At 36.5% G+C, this 24,272-nt stretch overlaps 2 protein-coding genes across 3 annotated transcripts in view; one reads left to right on the top strand and one right to left on the bottom strand.

Moving 5' to 3' along the window:
* Positions 1 to 5,199, bottom strand: part of LOC117142388 (cytochrome P450 307a1) — a 28,327-nt gene extending 23,128 nt beyond the window's left edge. The window contains exon 1 of one of the 2 annotated variants that reach the window (XM_033306330.1): positions 4,775 to 5,199. In XM_033306330.1, coding sequence (XP_033162221.1) covers positions 4,775 to 5,183 — 409 coding nt within the window. In that variant the 5' untranslated portion in view covers positions 5,184 to 5,199. The remainder of the gene's footprint in view (positions 1 to 4,774) is intronic. The other variant, XM_033306331.1, reaches the window with a different exon arrangement.
* A 10,697-nt stretch (positions 5,200 to 15,896) lies between these two features.
* On the top strand, positions 15,897 to 19,019 carry LOC117145008 (piezo-type mechanosensitive ion channel component). Its single transcript, XM_033310501.1, has 6 exons — positions 15,897 to 16,281; positions 16,444 to 16,705; positions 16,754 to 16,977; positions 17,030 to 17,150; positions 17,209 to 17,328; positions 18,572 to 19,019. Exons 1-6 carry the CDS (start codon positions 16,275 to 16,277, stop codon positions 19,017 to 19,019), a joined length of 1,182 nt encoding a protein of 393 aa, XP_033166392.1. The 5' UTR covers positions 15,897 to 16,274.
* Positions 19,020 to 24,272: the final 5,253 nt, after the last annotated feature.

The following is a 24,272-nucleotide window of genomic DNA, read 5'->3' as shown; positions in this document are numbered from 1 at the left end:
GTCACTATATATATTTTATATGTATTATACGCTTCCTCCTGCCTGTAACATACTTTTCAACGAATCTAGAAACCTTCAGCTATAGTAAAATGGGGGCGTACTTTTAGCTCTTATCGAAAGATAAGAGAGAATCAATTTTTAATTTGATTCCGCTTCTAACTTATAGCAATATCAATTAACTAGTAACCATCTGAAAACAAAAACCTTAAAATTTAGTTGATACATACATATGTGTTAATTATTTTAATTATGATTATGTATGATTATCGGCCACGCGCAAAGTAGACTGCATGTTCCCCGACTATCACATACCCATTACTCCGTTAGTGGAATGAAGAATTTTCATAATTGAAAAATATAATGAATCGAATAAAATATGAGTGGAGTGGCCGGACCAAAAATTTGTATTGCAAATCGATAGAAATTTTCAAATTTTATAATTTCTGAGAACTCGACGTTCACATGGACGGTCAGAGCAAAGACACTAGAATAACAAGATGCGTAACGACCATACATTGGTTTGGCACTATGCAGCCACTTTTTTGGTGAAGGCCAAAATTGATCTCTTTCCGCTCGCTTACGCTGAGAACGTAAGAAATCTAAAAATAGAATTTGCTTGCTTGTGTGACTAAAAACTAGAGACGAGAACGCGTATATGTGGGCGTATTGTGCTAGAAGACGATTTTCGGGGCGAAATCAATTCTGATCGAAGAATTAAATTTACATATTTGAAGTTTTGACCAATTTCGTAGCAATATGATCAAATCGAGCGCTTTTTAAAAATATCAAATTGGAATATAAAAAAAACTTAAACTGAAAGACAGCTGAATCTAATGTGCATTTTAAATAATAAAAATTGTTCATTTACATAAATCATATTAAGTCAAATGACTTAATAAATATACTAAATAATTAAAGCAATTAACTACTGTAATTTGAAACATAAATTTTCCAAAAAGAAGACTTTACATTGAGAAATAAATATTTCATAAAAATAATACGTAGTAGAAAATAAAAATTAATAAAATAAATAAAAATATGAAAACTGTTTATTGCAAAAGTCATATCTCTAATGACAAGTATTCTAATATAAAGTCATTTTCGAAATTTATTTTGTTATATACTATTACTATTTCTAAGCTTTTTTTAAATAATAATAACGTTAAGGCAATGCAAAACAAGAATTTTTCGCATTGTGCCAATTGATAAAAAATAATATAGATTTAAAGTCAACGAACTTCTAAGGTGAAGGGCATATTTTGTCAAATTTACAATGCATGAGCATACGTGTGCACACATACAGTTGTCTGCTATCACTGTATGCGTAGAAAAAACATGTTCGCTGTAGCGCTCTCCGCTCTTTCTCTCTCGAACAAAAACTCGTGAGAGCCTTGAGCCACCGCTAGTGCCACGGCGAAAAAATCGGGTGCCAAAAATTCGTATGGCGTTACGCATCTTGTTATTCTAGTGTCTTTGACTGAACCGTAACTAGACACAGACCAAAGACACTAGAATAACAAGATGCGTAACGGCCATACATTCGTTTGGCACTATGCAGCCACTTTTTTGGTGAAGGCCAAATTTGCTCTCTTTCCGCTCGCTCACGCTGAGAGCGTAAGAAATGTAAAAATAGAATTTGCTTGCTTGTGTGAGTAAAAACAAGAGACGAGAACGCGTATTTGTGTGCGTGTTGTGCTAGAAGACGATTTTCGGGCCGAAATCAATTCTGATCGAAGAAACGAATTTACATATTTGGAGTTGTGGTTAATTTCGTAGCAATATGATGAAATAAAATAAAAATTCCCTGACTATTATAATAATTATTATAATAATAATTAAAGCAAATACAAAGGAAATTATTATAACTACTGTAATTTGAAACATAAATTTTCCAAAAAGAAGACATAACATTGAGAAATAAATATTTCATAAAAATAATAATTATTTTTTAATTTCATAAAAAAATAATTATTTTATTAATAAATAATAAAAATAATAATTTTATTAATAAATAATAAAAATAATAATATTTCATAATAATATTTCATAAAAAATAATAATACGTAGTAGAAAATAAAAATTAATAAAATAAATAAAAATATGAAAACAGTTCGTTGCAAAAGTCAAATCGTCAGGCACGAAGTGCGGACACAAGCACTCAACAATCATTGCCTTATTAATTTTTCTCACGCCGCAAGCTGAATACCCTAATGACAAGTATTCTAATATAAAGTCATTTTCGAAATTTATTTTGTGATGTACATAGATTCGTCTATTACTATTTCTAAGCTTTATTTAAATAATAATAACGTTGAGGCAATGCAAAACAAGAATTTTTCGCATGGTGCCAATTGATAAAAAATAATATATATTTAAAGTCAACGAACTTCTAAGGTGAAGGGCATATTTTGTCAAATTTACAATACATGAGCATACGTGTGCACACATACAGTTGTATGATATCACTGTATGCGTAGAAAAGAGCTGTTTGCTGTAGCGCTCTCCGCTCTTTCTATCTCGAACAAAAACTCAAGAGAGCCTGGAGCCACCTCTAGAGCCACGGCCAAAAAATCGCGTGCCAAAAATTTGTATGGCCGTTACGCATCTTGTTATTCTAGTGTCTTTGCACAGACCGTAGCAGTGACAACCGCCAACAATACGAACACCACTTCCACAGAGCACTAATCCGCCGATTATTTCACTTTCCAAGCAAGGAAAATTTAGTTCTTCACAGTCTGAACACGAGCGTATCGACGTCCGTCGTCAATCAATTCATGCAAGTCACTCCTATAGTAAAAGGGTATGCCCTTATAGTATGTAATCTAAAGAATCTGCAGCGCAAATGTGTTGACGCATGTTGCCACGCCCACTATAACGGCCACAAACCGCCCAAAACTAACAAATTGTTGGACATTTCTCATAATCCTATTAGTCTATTAAATTTTTTTCGATTTGCTAAAAAAAAATTTTTGCCACGCCCTAAAGCCACCCAATATCTATCGATACCCCAGACAAGTTAAGAAATTTTGCGTTTGCATTTACACTAGCTGAGTAGTCAGGGAACTCGACTATATCATTATCTCTTGCTTAATATATAATTTATCTTACTAATATTTACTAATAATTTCTAAGGAGATAGGTGAGAGAAATAAAGCACAAGTCAGACAGTCGGTTAAGTAGATGTGAAGGCTAGTGCAGTGGTCTGGCTCCGTTAGGAAATTCCCACTGTCTCATTTTTACTATCAGGACAAAGATTCCCATAGCTTATAATTGAAAATACCTTATTAGGGACAATTATCATGAATGATGAAATGTTCCTAGCTTAAGAAAAGTAATTTTTTTTTATTATATTATCGACTTAAGTTTTATCTTGTATAATATACAAGACAATAAAAGAGACAAGTTGGACATGGATTGATCAGATTGCTCCGAATCCTTTTGATCGGGAATAATAAACCACTTTCGCTATTTAACTCATATTCCACCCAGATTTCAGCCGGAAGTAGTTACATTTTATTTTTTATATATATCCAAATTCAACTAATTTTAGTATAATAAAAATAATGTTTACCCCTTACTCGTAGAGTGAAAGGGTATACTCGATTTATAATGAGGTATGTATATGACAGGTATATGAAGCGTTTCACGTCCATTAAAGCTCTCTATGCTCTAAAGCTTTTCAACAATGTCTGCGCACAATGTGGTGTACTTCGTCACTGACTTAAATACAAAGCTATAGAACGTTTCTTCGCCTATTAGATATCCGTTACTTAACCAGTGGGAGTATAAACATAGCTCAAGGTCTTGAAATATTTTAACGATAAATAATAAAAGAATTGAGCAGATTGGAGCCGTTAGAGTGGGCGTGTAAAAGTTCTGAAATAAGCTTGCGCTACATCTGTAGAGTTTGCACGCTTAATCTAAAATTTAGAAATTGTATAGTTTGTCAAATCTCGATCTTCATACGGACTACTTCATACGGACAGTTTACGTTTCTGAACTTTTGGGATATAAGGGACTTCAGAGCATGCAGATTGTAGTGCTGCCAAGGACATACAAAATCATTGCGATACCACTATCTCAGTAACGGTTATCATATCGACCAGAGCTTTTTATTAGGTTATGGTTTGCTCACCATGTGGAAAATAACTTAAAAAGTGCCATGATGTGTGCAAGGAATAAAAGTGTACGTATATATCAATATATCCAATATGTTCTTGCCCAATAATAATCATAGTGAACGAGTAGAAAATTACACAACGTGTTTATTCTGAACTAAAACTTTCCTGATTTATTTTTAAGATTATTCTTGTTTTTGTAACATGTGAATAAAACAAGACGAGATACCCGTTACTAAAAATAACAAAATTGTTCAAAACTGTAGACAGAAGTTTACCAAAAGTGTAGGCGTGCCATTATTGGGCGGTTTGTGGGCGTGCCAAAAAGCTTTTTTTAAGGATGGACAGACGGTCATGGCTAGATCTACTCGGCTATTGATCCTGATCAAGAATATATATATTTTATATAGTCGGAAACGCTTCCTTTTTCCTGTTACAATACTTTTCAACGAATCTAGTATACAAATTTACTCTACGAGTAAAGGGGGTATAAATAGAGAGGCACACAAATTTTTTAATCATTTTGTTTACTTTTTTGTGTTAAGCCATTTCTGTTATTGGCCAAATAAAATCAAAGTTTTAATTGTTTTAATGACAAAATATTTGCTTTTTACCGAAGAAATAAATTAAAATCTTAGTTTATTTTATAAACTTACAGTTGTTTCGATCACCGCCAAAGAGCTTGTGATATCGAAAAAAATCTGGACGTCCGCCAAAGTATTTTCCCTTTTTGTTTAAGACTTCTTTTATTAAATCAACGTTATTTACCACTATGCAGCGAGTGTGCCCAAGAGTTAAGGAGTAAATGTCGCCATATTTTTTGGTTAATGTGCCAAAACCGTAAAATGGGTTATACTGAAATCGTCCAAGTAAATTTATATTTCCGATTATTGGCCAAGGATATGGCCCCGGGGCCTGATCAAAACATTGATATTTGTTTCCTTGGTATTGTGGTCCGATTACCACAAATGCTTTTTGCTTGCATTTTAAGAGTAAAAATACGTAAGAAATTATTATAATGGTAATCGCAATAGCGAATAGCACATAAGACACGGAAGTAAGCATTTTCAGCCTCAGTAAATAGTCCTCAGCATACTCTTATATACAAAAACCCTCTCCAACAACAATAAAATTTCAAAAGTCATACGCATATTTAAAATAAATTCTATAGGAAACGCAAAGTCATTTTATTGTAGTCTTAAAACTTTAAGATGGTGCCTAAATAATAAAGCTTACAACTCTCCTAAGCAAGGCGAATATATTGGTAAGCTATAGCCGTTACCTAAAGAGTTAGAAGCTATACTAGACTCTGGCTGTTTTCCGACACCATTTAGTTGGCGGGTCGATCTAACCATATCCATCTGTTTGCCCGTCTGTTCGAAATCTTGTTGTCCCATGCTAACCCCCACAATCCGTCCAAAACTGTCATCACTATTATATATTTAGGGCGTTAGGGTGGTGGTGCAAAAAGTTTTTGGCAAATGAATAGAAATTGACAAGACAAACTGTAAATAAATATCAGCACACTTTTCAAAAGTGTGGACGTCACAGTATTGTGCGGCTTAAATTTCAACGAATTTAATGTCCCTTTTTCCTCTACGTATAACAGGTGGCGGCAAACTAGCACGACCACACTTTTGAAAAATGAATTGCCACGCCCACAAACAGCCCAAAACTGGCACGCCCACACTTTAGAAATATGTGTTGATATATTTTTTTTATTCGTATTAGTCGTGTAAGTTTATACGTACTTGTCAAAAACTTTTCGCCACCCCCACTGTTTGATTATGCAGCCAGCAGCAGCTCATAATAAATTTGAGTTATTTTATTTATCACTCTTATACATTGCTCTGTGCAGCAATAGATTTTGCATTCCCCTTTGTGATATGTTCCTCTCTCTCAATAGAGAGCGAGCACAGCTGTTTTAATCTTTATTCTGTGCAACTTGCTCATTTGCCTTCTGCATAGCAAGTTCAGTTACAAATTAAGTGTTGATCGCACCGGTAGTGCTGTGATGCACTTTAACTCTTAATCTGTTCGGTACGGGCCGCCGTTCGTTTTATACCCTACAGCCCTGTGTGGCAAAATATATTGAAATAAAACTGAAATATTAATTTAAACATTTACTTTACCGTGTTTATAAATTGACACACTATTTCTCAAAGTCAATGAAAAAGCTCATTGCCTAAACATTTGGTGACCCCGACGTGATCCGTAACATTTCTTTATCGTGAACTCAAAACCAGCTTAATTAATTTCGGTTCACTTTTTTGTGTACATAAGTGGCTGCACTTTTCGCCCTATCTACTTTTCGTTTATCGCAAACCTATTCGCATAGCGGCAATTGAACCCGTTTTGCTTGAGCTCACCCGTTTTCGGTTTCTTCTTTGCCTACCGCCAAATTCGTGTCGTTTTGGCTGTGCAAAAAGAGTTGTGCAAATTATTGTTGAATAGATTTTCAATATATTTATTAGTGTAGGTTTATTAATTATAATAGGGCTTGTGCGGTCTGCACTTAATGAGGCGACGGCACTTAATGAGGCGACGGCACTTAATGAGGCGACCGACGCTTCTAATCTCCAAAAATCGACTGACTTAAGTATAGCATGAGTTCTTATCTCTAAAGCTTAATCTACTAATAACAAGGTACAGTTTCTTATAGGTAAAACTCGATCTATAAATAGGAAAAACACTTGAGGCTTATGACTATATTTCGTCTGTTTGGTGATTGTGTTAACTTGCATAAACATAAACACACACACACATCATTACTATTGTGTGTGCAGTTTGGTTGCCGGTGCAAATACAGTTCTTGTAAAACTGTTCACCATTGTGCGTGCATTTTACATTGACCGGTTCAAAATTCAGTGCGTGAATTATTATTATTAAAATAAATTAAAATGTCAAACAACGACACAGTCAGTTTGACAGCTGACAGAATAACATTTTTAAAGCACAAGGAAAATTCCATATTTGTCGACGCTAAAAAAATGGCTGCAGGATTAACCACCGAATCGGTCACTTGCCAGAATGATGATGGCCTGCATTTAAAGTTGGATTTAATAAACTAAACAGAGGCTTCGTTCAACTTGGCTCACGATTCCCTGGAGGGAATCTCAATCAAATGGGAAGCGAATTGCGTGACCAGTTCAAACACTAAGTAGACGCAAAGTGCGAGAGATTGCTTGTTCTACTATGCGTCAAGATCCAGGAACTGAGTGGTCTTCTGGTTCTCTATTTCGACGACCGAATGACCTGAAGCTACCAACCTTTAGCGGAATTTATACAGAATACACAGATTTTATGTCGATGTTTTCCACTGTCATCAATAAAAACCCAATACTGGCGGGCATATTGCCTCAAGATCGCTTACAGGAGGCAAAAAGGTTGGCTTTATGCCAAACCTGCCTTAAGAGTGGACATCACCTACGACATTGTAATGCCGATCGCTGTCGTGTTTGTGGAAGTAAGCACAACAAATTGCTATATTTTGGCTCAAGGCCTACGCCATCTCGCTTCCAGCTTGCTCAACCTCAGCTAGCTTCTGATGCTAATTGGTCATGCCACATAATTTTTGATTGGCCACAATTCAGAAAACTGTCGCCTAAAGATCGCCCACAGGAGGCAAAAAGGTTGGTTTTATGCCAAAACTGCCTTAAAGGTGGACATCACTTGCGACATTGCAATGCCGATCGCTGTCGTATTTGTGGAAGTAAGCACAACAAATTGCTACATTTTGGCTCAAGGCCTTCGTCATCTCGCTCTCAGCCTGCTCAACCTCAGCTAGCTTCTGATGCTCATTCCAACGGGTTGCAAGTAGTTGCACAGGAATCATCGACTGCTCAATCTTCTTCCTTATTGGATCAAAATCTCGGATTAGATTTTGTGTTGTTGGCCACTGTCGTCATCAATATTTAAAAAAAATCAGGATCTTTGGTTCCATGTAGCGCCTTGCTTGACTCCGGCTCGCAACTACACATATTCACCTCTCGTCTGGCACACACTTTGCAATTACCCAAGTACAAGTCTGCAGCTACAGTTTCTGGAATTGATGAAGCCAGATTTAGCTCAGATGAATGTATGGTAAATATTAATTTTAAATCTCAAACTTCGTTGCCAACATCGCAGCTTTGGTAGCTCTACTATTACGGACAACCAGCCCAACCTAACTGTAAATTCTGAAGACTGGAAAATACCAGCTAATCTTAGCTTGGCCCCTAATTCTTCAGGCCCCAAAAAATTGACTTGCTGATAGGCGCTAGTCTTTTTCAAATAAAATTGGCAGATGGACCAAAAAAAAACTCGTTTTGGATGGATTATCACCGGTGGTGGCTCGAACCAAAGTCACTAGAATAACAAGATGCGTAACGGCCATACAATAGTTTGGCACTATGCAGCCACTTTTTTGGTGTCGGACAAAATTGGTCTCTGTCCGCTCGCTTACGCTGAGAGCGTAAGAAATCTAAAAATAGAATTTGCTTGCTTATGTGAGTAAAAACAAAAGACGAGAACGCGTGTATGTGTGCGTGTTGTGCTAGAAGACGATTTTCGGGCCGAAATCAATTCTGATCGAAGAAACGAATTTACATATTTGGAGTTTTTCCAATTTCTTTGCAATATGATGAACTAAAATAATAATTAAAAATTCACGACCTGAATATTATAATTTTAAAGTTTTTTAAATTCTTTTGTTAAAATCGCCGCTCGAATTAGCTACCGTTTACATATTTATATTTATGTTAATAATTAATTATTTGTAATATATGTAATAATCGGTACCCTCGAGTTAATTTTTCATTACTTTACTGTTGAAACAAAACGGCTTTAATTGAATATAAACTCGGTTATATAGCGAATATTTCAAAAAATCGAGGAGCTCTGCGTACGACAACTTTAAGCAAATGGATTAAGAGAAATTAAAAGGAAAATCTAAAAGTTGGCGCGCTTTTTTTCCACCCAAAATTGTGCGCTTTTTTAAAATATCAAATTGAAATATATCACAAAATATATCAACTCATTCTAATTTGAATTTTAAATAATAATAATAGGTCATTTACATACATAATTATTATGTCAAATGACTTAATAAATATACTAAATAATTAAAGCAAATGCAAAGGAAATTATTGTAACTATTGTAATTTAAAACAAAAATAAATCATTACACTTAGAAAAAAATAGTGGAAAATAAAAATTTATAGAACAAAAAACTGTTTGTTACAAAAGTCATATCTTGAGGCACGAAGTGCGGACACAAGCACTCAACAATCATATAAAGTCATTTGTGAAATTTATTTTGGTATATTATGTACATAGATTCGGCTATTACTATTTTTCAGCTATATTTAAATAATAATAACGTTAAGGCAATGCAAAACAAGAATTTTTCGCATGGTGCCAATTGATAAAAAATAATATAGATTTAAAGTCAACGAACTTCTAAGGTGAAGGGCATATTTTGTCAAATTTACAATGCATGAGCATACGTGTGCACATATACAGTTGTCTGCTATCACTGTATGCGTTGAAAAGAGTTGTTCGCTGTAGCGCTCTCCACTTTCTCGCTCTCAAACAAAAATTAGAGAGAGCCGGGAGCGACCTTTAGAGCCACGGCGAAAAATTCGTGTGCCAAAAAATCGTATGGCGTTACGCATCTTGTTATTCTTATTCTAGTGTCTTTGCTCCAACCCTAACAAGGCTTTATCATTGACCGTTCATTCAAATGTGCCTCAAATGCCTGTCGAGGGCATCCGTCTGGAGGAACTGGTGCGCAAATTTTTGGAGATAGAAACCATTGCTGAATCTCTCTCGTCTCTAAGCGCACAAAGGAAGAACTCGACTTGCGAGGCCCTGGGATTCACTTTTGGATATTCTGCTATTCTCCACGTCGCCCTTAAAAGCAGTTCTAAAATCCAGCAAGCGCTCGGTCCTGCCTGCAATTACTCGCTTTTACGACTCTCTTGGTCTTATCTGCCTCGCCAAAATCCTGCTGCAGCAAATCTGGAGAGAAAAACTTGACTGGGACGAAAGTTTACATTCGGTGCTTCATTCTGCTTTCCTAATGTTGTCTGCTGATATCTTCTCACCCAGAAGTTGCAGTTTCCTCGTCTCGCACTGGTACCCAATAGCGTGGTCGAAATCCATGGATTTAGTGATGCCAGCATTGACGCATATGGAGAATGCATCTACATAGTCTCCATGTCTCAAAGTCATCGAGTACCCAACCTTTTCTGCGCCAAATCTCGTGTGGCTCCAATGAAGACCCTCACGGTTCCCAAAGTCCTGCAGCTTGGCTTATTTTCATGCCCTGTTTATTGCTAGTCAGATTCTGCTGTTGTCCTGGATTCGAGATGAGTCTTCACGCTTTCAAACTTTTATTTCTAATCGTATCTCTTTAATCCAGGAGCTGTCAAATGCCATAGAATTGCATTATGTGCCTACAGCCTGCAATCTAGCGGACATGCTTTCCAGAGGGGCACTTCCTAGTGAGCTGATCGAGTCCAGTCTTTGGTTTCATGGTATATGTCAAGAAGACAAATAGCACTTGCCAAAGTTTTGTAACGCTCCAAAGGTTCAAGACCCCTGCCGATATCGACATCTCAACCAGTTGTAAATTGGTCAACTCCTGGCAAAAATTGAAGCATGTTTTTGGATACATCTTCAAGTTTCGTTATCGTATCAAGCACCCGGGCCCGACTGTTAATCATTTCGCCGGAGGCATGAAGCTTATCATTCGTTCCATGCAGATGGCACACCTTACCGAGGACTATAATGCCCTACTCAACAGTCGACAAGTAAAATCATCGAGCCCAATTGCATCCCTCGCACCCATCATTGACAACTCTGGACTCATGAGAGTTGGTGGCAGACTGAAGCACTCATCGTTGGACTATGACGCACAGTATCCATTAATATTGCCACATTAGCACCCAGTCACTCGTGCCAATATACTCGACTATCATCGTCGCAATCAGCATTCTAGACCTCGCGTCTACTACAAATGGGTCATATGTTTTCGAGCCAGTCCTTTAAGGTCAGTGATCTGGACTTTTGCGGCCCATTTTATTACAAAAATCCTGTTCGCAATAAAGCAGCCATCAAGTGCTATATCTGCATCTTTATCTGCTTTTCACCTTGAGCTGGTTCAGGATCTCTCCAATTCTGCATTTCTTAATGGATTGCGTCGATTTATACTGACTCATGGAAAGCCTGCACGCATATGGACAACGCCACCAATTTTGTCGGCGCTCGGAATGAGCTGGAGGATCTTAACAGTTTGTTCCTGAACACATCACAACAAACTGCAGTACATGAATTCTGCTTTACTGATAGCACTGAATCCCTCCTCGATCGCCGCATTTTGGAGGCCTCTGGGAGGCCGCTGTCAAAACAGCAAAGCATCATTTTTATCGAGCTGTTCGCCCTGCCGTTTTTCCCGCTGATGACCTGCGCACGCTCATTTGCCACATTGCGGCAATAATTAATTCAAGACCTTTAGTTTCTCTTTCAGAACACCATGAGGACATTGAAGTACTAATGCCAGCGTACTTCTTAGGCACGGCCTCCTTGCCTTCTTTGCTGAGCCTTATCTAACAAAATTAAACCTCAACCGATTGGATCGCTGGCAGCGAATCACCTACTACCAGCAAATATTCTTGGGCCGGTGGAGACTTGAATATCTAACGCTTCTTCAGCAACGTCCCAAATGGCGAGCACAGAAGACAGACGTTCAAATCGATGATGTCGTTTTAGTAAAAGACGAAAACCTTCCACTCCTCAAATGTCCACTAGATCGAGTAATCAATCTGATCCCTGGACCGGATGGCGTCGCACGTGTTGCTGTTCTCAAAACTGCCACTGTAATCTTCAATAGAGCTGTCGCTAAACTTTGCGTTCTACCCAAACAGGTTGATGTTGTCAGCCCGTGTCCTCCAACGGGGGGAGGATGTTTAGTTATGCAGCCAGCAGCCAGCAACAGCTCATCATATACATTGCTCTTATACATTGCTCTGTGCAGCAATAGAATTTGCATTCCCCTTTATGCTATGTTTCTCTCATAGATTTTTTTTTTTTTTGTATTTATTTTGGTTCCAAAAGGAATCGTTTAGTCAATTCCTCTGAACGTTAAGTTCAGAGGAACTACACACTAATGAGTGTATAACGGTATATGAGACCAAGTGGTTTCTTAATTAATAAGTACAAAAGGAAAAATTTGTCTAGTTATTAATTACTTAATGTGTAATACTATCCTCCGGGTAGGGAGATCGCTGGGGATATTAACTAGGATATTTGCCAGTCGGTTCGGGTGGACCATAAGCCTGTCGGCATAACGGCTGCTATGAAAATTAATTTGATCCCCAAGAAGGGTAACTTTCAGATCTCCTTTTCACATCCTTTTCTGCCTGCTGACGCATCATCGGACAATGGTTCTTCCAGCAGCTATGATACTTGCTTTCGGAAAGGAGTAACTTTTTGATATGCGCAACTCCGCCTAACATCATCTATGAAGCTTTCTCTCCGCTTGCAAATTTCCCTTAGCTAATCGAGCGAATGTATCTGCACATTTAAAAGTTCGTGACGGATTTCAAGCCTTAAATTTTTAAGCAGAATTTCGACTTTTGATTTTTCGGAAAACGGCATCTCTAATTCATCCATCAGGGCGACGACAGCGTCGTAGAAATTGCCGAAACTTTCCTAGCTTCCGAGCCAAAAAAAAATTCAATTATAAAATTTAATGGCTAACTCTAGAAAATTTTTTTTTCCCTAAGGAGACCAGTTGAACTCTGGAGTCCAAAGCGTTTATTAAATAAAACAAAAATTCTCTATTCTCAAAATTCTAGCGACAACTTTCAGAATTTCGTTGGGTAAAGGAATATAGGACTAAGAATCGTGCAATCGTTACTTATGAAAAGCTATGTGGCTAATCTTAATTGCCAAGAATCAAAATCAGCAACCTATTTTCGAGAGACAAGGGCGTCGGCAGGGTAGGGCAGGGGGGGCAGTTGACCCCCGTAACTTCCCGTTGTTTAGTTACACTATGTACTATTCTTATTTTCTTAGTCAATCTGCCTCCATGAATTTTTTCTTTTCACGCTATCCAATAAAACTGTCAGCTGTCTCACCGCTTCGAACCATCTTGGCATTCGGATCCCGGTTGAACCCATCTCTCTCTCTCTCTAAGTGCCACCTGGAATTGACAATCAGCTCTGTTGCTTCTTTCAGTCCGAAATTCCTGACCCAAAGAATTCTTCTTCTGCCCCAATTTCTGTTCTGAAAACCGATGGCGGCCACAAGCACTCTTACCCCCTAGATGACGCTGCCGACACAATCTACCACAAGCGCTACAGATTTTAAGTTCAATTTGACTAATTGGGTCGTCCCAATTACATGTCTGCGGATTACATCTGTGGATTACATGTCTGCGAAACGGCGTCTGCTCACGTCTTACTTTATTTCTGAGTATTTCTGATTACTACTGCCTGATAATCTCTAAAGCTGCCGTTGCTTGCTGAACCTTTGCCACTATCAGGGGAACTTGTTCAGCAATCATTTATTTGCTTTTACTAAAGACCGCTTCTCTAAAAACGAAGTTGTCAGTTTGCCGTCAATACTGTTTTCCGCTGGTATGGTATTTGGTGTGGTATTGGGCGCAAACGGCATAATTATACCTATGATTTCTGTTTGTAAACACGAATTCTTGCTCTAACTTGATATGTACTGTATATAAATTAACATTTCACTTAAATTTGGAAATATAAAATGAGTGTCAATTAAGTGGTGTGGTTACGGTATGCTATTTTCCAGTTTAAATTTTGTTGAACTCCGCCGGCCCAAAGACACTAGAATAACAAGACGCGTTTGGCACACGATTTTTTTGCCGTGGCTCTAGAGGTGGCTCCAGGTTCTCTCGAGTTTTTGTTCGAGAGAGAGAGAGCGGAGAGCGCTACAGCGAACAGCTCTTTTCTACGCATGCAGTGATAGTAGACAACTGTATGTGTGCACACGTATGCTCATGCATTGTAAATTTGACAAAATATGCCCTTCACCTTAGAAGTTCGTTGACTTTAAATCTATATTATTTTTTATCAATTGGCACAATGCGAAAAATTCTTGTTTTGCATTGCCTTAACGTCATTATTATTTATATATAGCTTAGAAATAGTAATAGACGAATCTATGTACATAATATCACAAAATAAATTTCAAAAATGGCTTTATATTAAAATATTTGCAATTAGAGAATTCAGCTTGCGACGTGTGAAAAATTAATAAGGCAATGATTGTTGAGTGCTTGTGTCCGCACTTCGAGCCTCAAGATATGACTTTTGCAATAAACAGTTTTCATATTTTTATTTATTTTATTAATTTTTATTTTCTACTACGTATTATTATTATTTATGAATTATTATTATGAAATATTATTATTTTTATTATTTATTAAAAAAATTATTATATTTTTATGAAATTAAAAAATAATTATTATTTTTATGAAATATTTATTTCTCAGTGTAATGTCTTCTTTTTGGAAAATGTATGTTTCAAATTACAGTAGCTATAATAATTTCCTTTGTATTTTATTTAAATATTTATTTATTATTTTTATGAAATATTTATTTCTCAGTGTAATGTCTTCTTTTTGGAAAATGTATGTTTCAAATTACAGTAGCTATAATAATTTTCTTTGTATTTTCTTTAAATATTTAGTATACTTATTAAGTCATTTGACTTAATGTGATGTATGTAAATGAACCATTTTTATTATTTAAAATGTGCATTATATTCAGCTTTCAGTTAATTTTTTTTTTTTTTCGTATTTTCCAATTTGATATTTTTAAAAAGCTCGCACTTTTGGGTGGGAAGAATAGCGCACCATCATCATAGTGCTACGAAATTGGCCACAACTCCAAATATGTAAATTGGTTTCTTCGATCAGAATTGATTTCGGAACGAAAATCGTCTTCTAGCACAACCCGCACACATATAGGCGTTCTCGTCTCTTGTTTTTACTCACACAAGCAAGAAAATTCTATTTTTAGATTTCTTACGCTCCCAGTGTAAGCGAGCGGAAAGAGAGCAAATTTGGCCGTCACCAAAAATGGCCGTTACGCATCTTGTTATTCTAGTGTCTTTGGCCGGCCGCTCATTTTTCTTGATTTGTTTTAGAAACTCAATAAGCTCTCATGGCTGGGGGTTTTTATTTTTATTTTTAAAATCTCTTTGCCCGCTCACTCTAACGCCCAGAAACGGCCCAAAAAAATGTTTTAATTTTTCTTCGGTTGAGTGTTTGTCTTTCCAATTTCTATCGGTAAAGCATTGGCCACCTCCCTCCTTACACCTACTAAACGGTTATGCCCACAGTTTTGAACAATTATTAAGTCTTTTCTCATTCTCGGTATCCCATATCCGATATTTCAGAATATCTTTCGATATCCCAGAAAAATTTTGAAATTTCGCTTTCGCATTTACACTAACTGAGTAACTGATGGAACTGGACTATAGCACTATGGTAATATATTATACTAGATTCGTTGAAAAGTATGTAATAGGCAGATGGAAGCTTTTCCGACCACATAAAGTATAAATATTCTTGATCAGGATCAAGAGCCGAGTCATACTGGCCGTGTCCACCTGTCCTTCCGTATGAACGTCAATGTATCAGGAAATACATTGAGATTAATCATACAGATTTTAGAGACATAGACGCAGCGCAAATTTATTGACCTATGTTGTCACGCAAAAAATAACTTTTTTTGATAAATAACTTTTTGCCGCGACCACTTCAACGACTTACTTCAGAAAATACGTTATTTTTGGTTATTTTTGCAAATTAAAATGTCCCTTAAATGTTCGTTTAAAGAACATTTTTTATTAATCTAATTTGATTTTCCGGCTTGTTAGAACTACTAGAGAACAAATTTAAAACCTAACTCTAGGGCCAGCTGAATCGAACCATGTAACCGCTGCTGCCGGCTGGAGTGCCGGCGAATGCTGAGTCGGAGTCTCCAATGGAAGATCAGGCTGCTTGCGGATGGGAGTTTGGAGTTTTAATCAGGATTACTTGTCGAGTCGATATGGGTATGCCTCTCTGTTCATTCGTATGATCATACCCAATGACGTCTCAGAAATTATAAAAGCTTGCTGTTGAGCATACATCATATGGAAGGTAGCTATTCTTTAACTGTCAATAAGTTCGACTGATTTTAAAATTATGGCCGAGCCTCTTTTATTTATTATAACTCGCATTTTTTTGCCATTAACATTAATTTTTGGTAAGAATTTAAATATTATAATGCATAAAAAATAATTTTATAATTTCATTTTATAGTATCCTTGGTGCGACCAGTTGGCCTATCTTATTTATATCTACTTACGTTTTTTCTATCACCGTGGCTGCTGCAATCTAATAGTTTAAAACAACGAACCTTTTTAAATGTGTTTATTATATTTCTTTGTGTTTTAAGTACTTTCGGCATCGTCGGTCACATTATATTTAATTTGATAAATTTATTTTTTGTTGATCTTAGCTCTAAAAATTCATTTTCATTCATATTACGTCAATTTGGATTTCTGTATTTTAAAGGCTTAAGGTAATAATTAAATTCTGCTGTTATTTAAAATAAAACTTTTCTTTTTAGTTTTGTTTCTATTGCCCACTGGATACTTCCTGATATTATTGTTCTTCTGAATACTGTTGCTTTTTTTATTTTCTCCGAAATTAAATATAAAAGGGAAAAGAATTCTATCCAAAATGGCGACGATGTATTTTACAAAAAGAGCAAGGAATTAAAAGGTGCTTTAAAGGTTGCTGAGATTAATAGGGTTTTAATCATTGTCTATATTCGATCTGTACTAAAGACATGTAAGTACTGAAAATTTAAAAATGAGCTTGAAAGTAAAATTAATTTCTACAGCTCTAATTTTTTCTCTTATTGTGCTTTACTTTGCTGCAACTTTGAGACCTTCATTGCCAGGAAGCCTATACTTCTGTATGTTTATAATAGCTGGCAGCTATTGGGCGCTTTTTCGACAACGGTAAATATAGCGCTTAATAACTCACATATTTTCGATAAACAAAATATTTTAACTTTAGAAAAATGTACTATTCTGTTATATTTATGATTGTGGTGCTTTTAGTACATATAACATGCATATTTGCTTATCAATTGCCAGTTTTGCAAAATACAATTAATGGTGACAAATTATGGACCAGGTCAGTACATTCCTTAGACAGTACATACAAAGACACTAGAATAACAAGATGCGTAACGGCCATACAAATTTTTGGCACGCGATTTTTTGGCCGTGGCTCTAGAGGTGGCTCCAGGCTCTCTTTAGTTTTTGTTCGAGAGAGAAAGAGCGGAGAGCGCTACAGCAAACAGCTCTTTTCTACGCATACAGTGATAGCATACAACTGTATGTGTGCACACGTATGCTCATGTATTGTAAATTTGACAAAATATGCCCTTCACCTTAGAAGTTCGTTGACTTTAAATCTATATTATTTTTTATCAATTGGCACCATGCGAAAAATTCTTGTTTTGCATTGCCTCAACGTTATTATTATTTAAATAAAGCTTAGAAATAGTAATAGACGAATCTATGTACATCACAAAATAAATTTCGAAAATTACTTTATATTAGAATACTTGTCATTAGGGTATTCAGCTTGCGGCGTGAGAAAAATTAATAAGGCAATGATTGTTGAGTGCTTGTGTCCGCACTTCGTGCCTGACGATATGACTTTTGCAACGAACTGTTTTCATATTTTTATTTATTTTATTAATTTTTATTTTCTACTACGTATTATTATTTTTTATGAAATATTATTATGAAATAATTTTATTTTTATTATTTATTAATAAAATTATTATTTTTATTATTTATTAATAAAATTATTATTTTTTTATGAAATTAAAAAATAATTATTATTTTTATGAAATATTTATTTCTCAATGTTATGTCTTCTTTTTGGAAAATTTATGTTTCAAATTACAGTAGTTATAATAATTTCCTTTGTATTTTCTTTAATTATTATTATAATAATTATTATAATAGTCAGGGAATTTTTATTTTATTTCATCATATTGCTACGAAATTGGCCACAACTCCAAATATGTAAATTCGTTTCTTCGATCAGAATTGATTTCGGCCCAAAAATCGTCTTCTAGAACAAGTACGCACACATATACGTGTTCTCGTCTCTTGTTTTTACTCACACAAGCAAGCAAATTCTATTTTTACATTTCTTACGCTCTCAGCGTGAGCGAGCGAAAAGAGAGCAAATTTGGCCTTCACCAAAAAAGTGGCTGCATAGTGCCAAACGAATGTATGGCCGTTACGCATCTTGTTATTCTAGTGTCTTTGGTACATATTAGTTATTTGTACGGACGGACATTCGACTTTGCCGAATGCGGAGTTCTTGAAAATTTGTAAATAGATTTACTTTAAAACAGGCTAATGGGAATGGAAGTTTTAATTCGCCTTTATAAAGATAATAGAAATGGAAAAATTTTGGAGTTAAACGCTCAATTAAATTTGGACTCATATCTTAGCCCAATTGCTTTAATGTTGGCTTACTTTGCTACAACGCTTAGCCTTATAAACCGTTCACAATACGAGATATCATTCAATACGATACGAATGAATTTGGGACACAAATCGAATAGCATATATGCTAATATACAACCTTCTAATGAGGAAAATGAAGAGATATCAATTTTCACGGAACCTTCAATGCTGGAACAATTATTTTATATAGTATGTGAACTTTCATCATTTGTTTACAAAAATAGCTACATATTACTTAATATCATAATGATGGTATGTAATCTATTTAATTTTATTTATTCGTTACTTAAACACCAGGTTATTTTACGTTTCCAATGCTTGTCACATACTTAGAATTACTCAGTAAACAAACAATTAAAAAAAAACAAGTGCGTAATTCAAGTAATTGATGAATCAGATAACGGTCGCAGCGTGCAACAGAAATACATACATACCACAGTACATACATACGTACACCGTACGTAAATTTATACCCTTTACTTGTAGAGTAAAATGGTATACTAGATTCGCTTAAGTAATGTAACAGGCCGACCATATAAAGTATATATATTTCCTTATATATCTATTATATTATTCTTGCGCTAGAAGATGGTAAAAGGCTGCAGGCGGTCGCAAAGTTATCCGTTAAAATTTCCTTAAGATGACCCACCCCCTCACCCATCCATCGTTGGCTGCTTCGGGGTTCCGGGGGCAGGATAAAAAATTATTTTCAATGTTGATTGGAACTTTTCTCCTACACATATACATATTCACTGTTAGCTTATTTGAGACCAAAAAATAAAGACGACGGCCAGTCGAGATCTAGCAGCAAACACTTGTAGACGTATCCAATATTCAATCCGATCGAATTCCCTGACAGCCGTAGCTACTTTCAAGATCGGCTCCACTCTTCTCTGCATCTGAATATCCCACGAAGCTCTCCGGAGATCACTGTGGCTACCCTCTGGATCAGCTCCTCTCTTTTCTGCATTTGAATACCCCGCGAAGCTCCCCCGGAGGTAACTGGCGCAGCCGGAAACTGGAATGGAAAATATTCTATTAAACCTTCTATTAGTTCTATTAAATTAACGCACAACAAACACACACCATTCAACAATTATAAATTTTATATTCCCTTTCTCTCTTAAATGTCAAAGAAATTAAACAAACAACTCGTTCCGTATTAGGATCACACACACTTCCAAAAAGTCACACGTTCAGTTACTAAAACAAACACCCTCCCCGTAATTAGAGAAAATACCCTCTCACCGCCCCTTCAACCTATAAATATGGATTCAGGCAACGCCTCCGTAGGTAATTCCGCCCCCTTAACACCTACCGTCAGTGGCTTTAGCAGTATTGCTACGGCACTTAGTGCCACCGATATTTTAGCCTTCGTTAAAGAACTTCCGACTTTCGATGGTACTCCAGGCCAACTCGACAAATATATAACTAGCGTTGAAGAAATAATCATGCTCATTAGGTGTACCGACCAAACACCGTACGGACTTCTAACACTTAGGGCAATTAGGAACAAAATAGTTGGAAGAGCAGATGAAGCCCTAAACCTAGCTAACACCAAACTTATATGGGACGATATCAAAAGCAACCTACTACGTTTATATTCTAGCAAGAAAAGCGAAGCTACCCTCCTAGGCGAGCTCCAATCTCTCCCGGACAACCTAACCCTAGGGCAATTGTTCTTCGGCTTATCGAGGATTAGGAGCCAACTTATACCCACTACTTCCAATAGTGGCCACAATCATCGAAGCCAAGAAAACTCTATATGACGAAGTCTGTCTAAATGCCTTCATTTCAAGAATCAGAGAACCACTTAAAACAGTCATCAGATTGAAAGACCCCAAGACTATCGAAACAGCTTACGAGCTATGTCAAAGAGAAAGAGCTTGTTACCAGAACAGAAACCCATACCCCCCAACACCAAACAATACCGAACGACGAACTAACAATTACAATAACAATAACAACAACAATCACAGAGACAACAACAACCGTAACTCATCTTACTCCCAAAACCACTCATACCATTATTCAAACCCCAACTCCCAATATCGTCAATCAAACAATGGCAACAGAAATAGTAACCCGTTTAAAGACAATAAAACACCAAATTATGGGCTACACAACATAGAAGAAGAAAAACTCACCCAACACTGCCCTACCGCACCCGCCTCAGGAACCCGACAGGATACATAAATCCCACCACACATGCAACATCCCTCCCATACATAACTCTAAACCTACAACAAAAATTCTCCTTGTCGTTTCTTATCGATACAGGATCCAATAACTCCTTCATTGACCCAGAATCTGCAAACCAACTAGAGTGCACAACTCTACCACTTCAATTACTTCAATTACAACAGCATTAAATAGTTTCAAAATTGAGGAAAAGGCAATATTCCCAATGCCACCCGAGTTCAAAACCAAAGGTCAAATTACCCTACTTAAATTCAAATTTCACTCTTATTTTAACGGCCTCATAGGAATGGACCTATTATCAGACCTAGAAGCAAAAATAGACCTAGTAAACTTACAACTAGTAACCTCAAAGTCTACACTCCCAATATTCTTGTACACTAACCAGGCTTCAAAAATTTTTAACATCCCCGCCTACAGTAAAGTTATCTTACCACTACCGGTAAAGACTAATCATTGCGAATTCTATTGTTGCGCTACACAGCTAAATAATGAGTTAACCTTGTCAGAAGGATTATACAAAGCAAACAATAATATTGCCAATGTCGAAATCTCTAACAAATCCAACTCAAATAAACTACTATACCTAGAATACCCCCTAGAAACCATCCCCTACAACAAAAACGATCATATCGAATTCTTTAACATATCAGCTACACCTCTTAATAACGATACCCTCCAAGCCCCATTACAAATCCTAACAGAACATCTCAATCCAGAAGAAAAAGCAGCTTTAATAACCCTATGTAAACAATTTCGCGACATATCCTTCAACCCAGAAACACCATTAACTTTCACCAACAAAATCACACACTCCATCCCCACCATAGACAACACTCCTATCCACGCAAAATCCTACAGATACCCTTTTGTCCATAAAACAAAAGTCAAAAAACAAATCGATTCCATGTTAGATCAACAAATTATTAGATCTAGCCACTCCCCTTGGAGCGCCCCGGTATGGGTGGTCCCAAAAAAAACTAGACGGTACAGGGAACAGGAAATGGCGACTTGTAATAGACTACCGGAAACTCAACGACAAAACCATTTCGGACAGATACCCCATCCCAAACATAAACGACATATTAGATTAGGCAAAGCAAAATATTTTTCAACGCTCGACCTAACTAGCGGTTTCCATCAAATTGAGATGGAACCAAAAGATATCGCCAAAACAGCTTTTACAGTCGAAGGGGGCCATTACGAATTCATACGGATGCCCTTCGGCTTAAAAAACGCACCGGCTACCTTTCAACGGTTTATGGACAGCGTCCTCGGCGACCTTAACGGCACCATTTGCTTAGTCTATCTCGACGATATTATAATTTTCTCGCCTTCCTTACAAAAACACCTATTGGACATAAAAATGGTATTCGAAAAACTTAGAGCGGCAAACTTTAAACTACAACCCTCGAAATCAGAATTCCTGAGGAAAGAGATAGAATTCCTAGGCCACATAGTCACACAAGACGGAATAAAACCAAACCCGAACAAGATAAGTGCGATCAAAAAATTTCCTTGCCCCACCAACAGAATAGCTCTCAAATCTTTTCTCGGTTTACTGGGGTATTATAGGAAGTTTATAAGAGACTTCGCTCGAATAACGAAACCCATGACTAAACAGCTGAAAGGAAAAAGACAAGTTACTACAAATAACGATTTTGTAGACGCATTCGAACAGTGCAAAACTCTTCTTTCCAATGACCCGATACTCATACACTCAGACTTCAAAAAACCATTCATTCTTACTACGGATGCTAGTAACTTCGCGTTAGGAGCCGTACTATCCCAAGGCTCCTTACAGAACGATAGACCTGTATGCTTTGCCAGCAGGACCCTCTCTGACACCGAAGTCAACTATTCAACAATAGAAAAAGAAATGTTGGCAATAATATGGGCAGTAAAATACTTCAGACCATATATTTATGGCGTAAAATTTACTATTGTTACAGATCACAAGCCACTAATATGGCTTATGAATTTCCAAGAACCCAATTCGAAAATAATTCGTTGGAGACTTCAACTCATGGAATACAATTTCGAAATAATTCACAAGAAAGGTTCACAAAATGTAATCGCAGACGCCTTAAGTAGAGCAGACCCAAATTTAAACCACAGCGAAACACTGACTGTTAAGCCTTGTCCCACATCCGAAAAACCTATTAACGAATTTAACATGCAACTCATACTAGAAATAGATACAAATACGTCTTGCCAAACTACAACACCATTCAAACAAAAGCTAAGAAAAAAATATTCACAGCCCTCTTTCGATTTCGATAATATTGCTAAAATCTTGAAAGGAACCCTAAAACCTGACAGGATTTGCGCATTCTTGGCAGACGATAATAATTCCGCATTAATCGAAAAAGCATTCTTAACGTACTTTGCACACAAAAAACACTTTAAAATTATCAGACGCAAATCACTTCTCCACGAAATTGTAGGAAACCCCGAACAAAACAAATTCATTCAGGAATATCACACTAATAACAACCACAGAGGCATCGATGAAACATTCCTTCACCTCAAACGAGAAACCTACTTCCCCAATATGAAAAGCAAAATCTCTGAACTAATTAGGAATTGCGAAACCTGTCTAAAACTCAAATACGACAGACAACCACAAAACATTGTATTTGAAATCCCAGAAACCCCAAAGAAACCCCTCGATATAATACACATAGACATCTACACCATTAACTATAATTTTAAACTGACAATCATAGACAAGTTCTCAAAATTCGCAGCTGTCTACCCCATTCCAAATAGAAACGGTATCAATTGCACCAAAGCAATCAAAAACTTTTTCAGTCAATTCGGACTACCCAAAAAACTAATACACGACCAAGGAGTAGAATTCTGCAACGACATATTCCGCAAGTTTTGCTCTCAATCCATACTTCTCCATGTCACATCCTTCCAGCAATCTTCAAGTAATTCTCCAGTAGAACGCTTACACTCCTCTTTGACAGAGATTTACAGAATAATACTAGACACACGAAAAAAAACACAAGCTACCTACAGACCACGAAGAAATAATGTCAGAAACTGTAATAACCTATAATAACGCAATCCACTCCACCACTAAACACACCCCTTTTGAACTTTTTAATGGTAGGACCCATTTATTTGACAAAACAATAATACCCAATAATGAGCATGACTATTTAAATAAACTAAATATGTTCCAAGATAAACTCTACTCCGAAATAAAGGAAAAATTGTCCACAAACGCCCAACAAAGAACAGAAAAGCTAAACACAAGCAGAGTAGAACCAAAGACACTAGAATAACAAGATGCGTAACGGCCATACATTCGTTTGGCACTATGCAGCCACTTTTTTGGTGAAGGCCAAATTTGCTCTCTTTCCGCTCGCTCACGTT

The sequence above is a fragment of the Drosophila mauritiana genome, chromosome 3R, assembly GCF_004382145.1.
Source record: "Drosophila mauritiana strain mau12 chromosome 3R, ASM438214v1, whole genome shotgun sequence".
NCBI lineage: Eukaryota > Metazoa > Arthropoda > Insecta > Diptera > Drosophilidae > Drosophila > Drosophila mauritiana.
Note: the sequence above shows the minus strand (reverse complement) of the source record. Positions and strands in the feature narration are given on the sequence as shown.

Excerpts from the sequence above, each read along its gene's own strand:
- LOC117145008 (XM_033310501.1), top strand. Across the intron at positions 16,978-17,029 it reads TCGATCTGTACTAAAGACAT|CTCTAATTTTTTCTCTTATT; the intron begins GTAAGTACTGAA and ends TAATTTCTACAG. Across the intron at positions 17,151-17,208 it reads TGGGCGCTTTTTCGACAACG|AAAAATGTACTATTCTGTTA; the intron begins GTAAATATAGCG and ends TTTTAACTTTAG.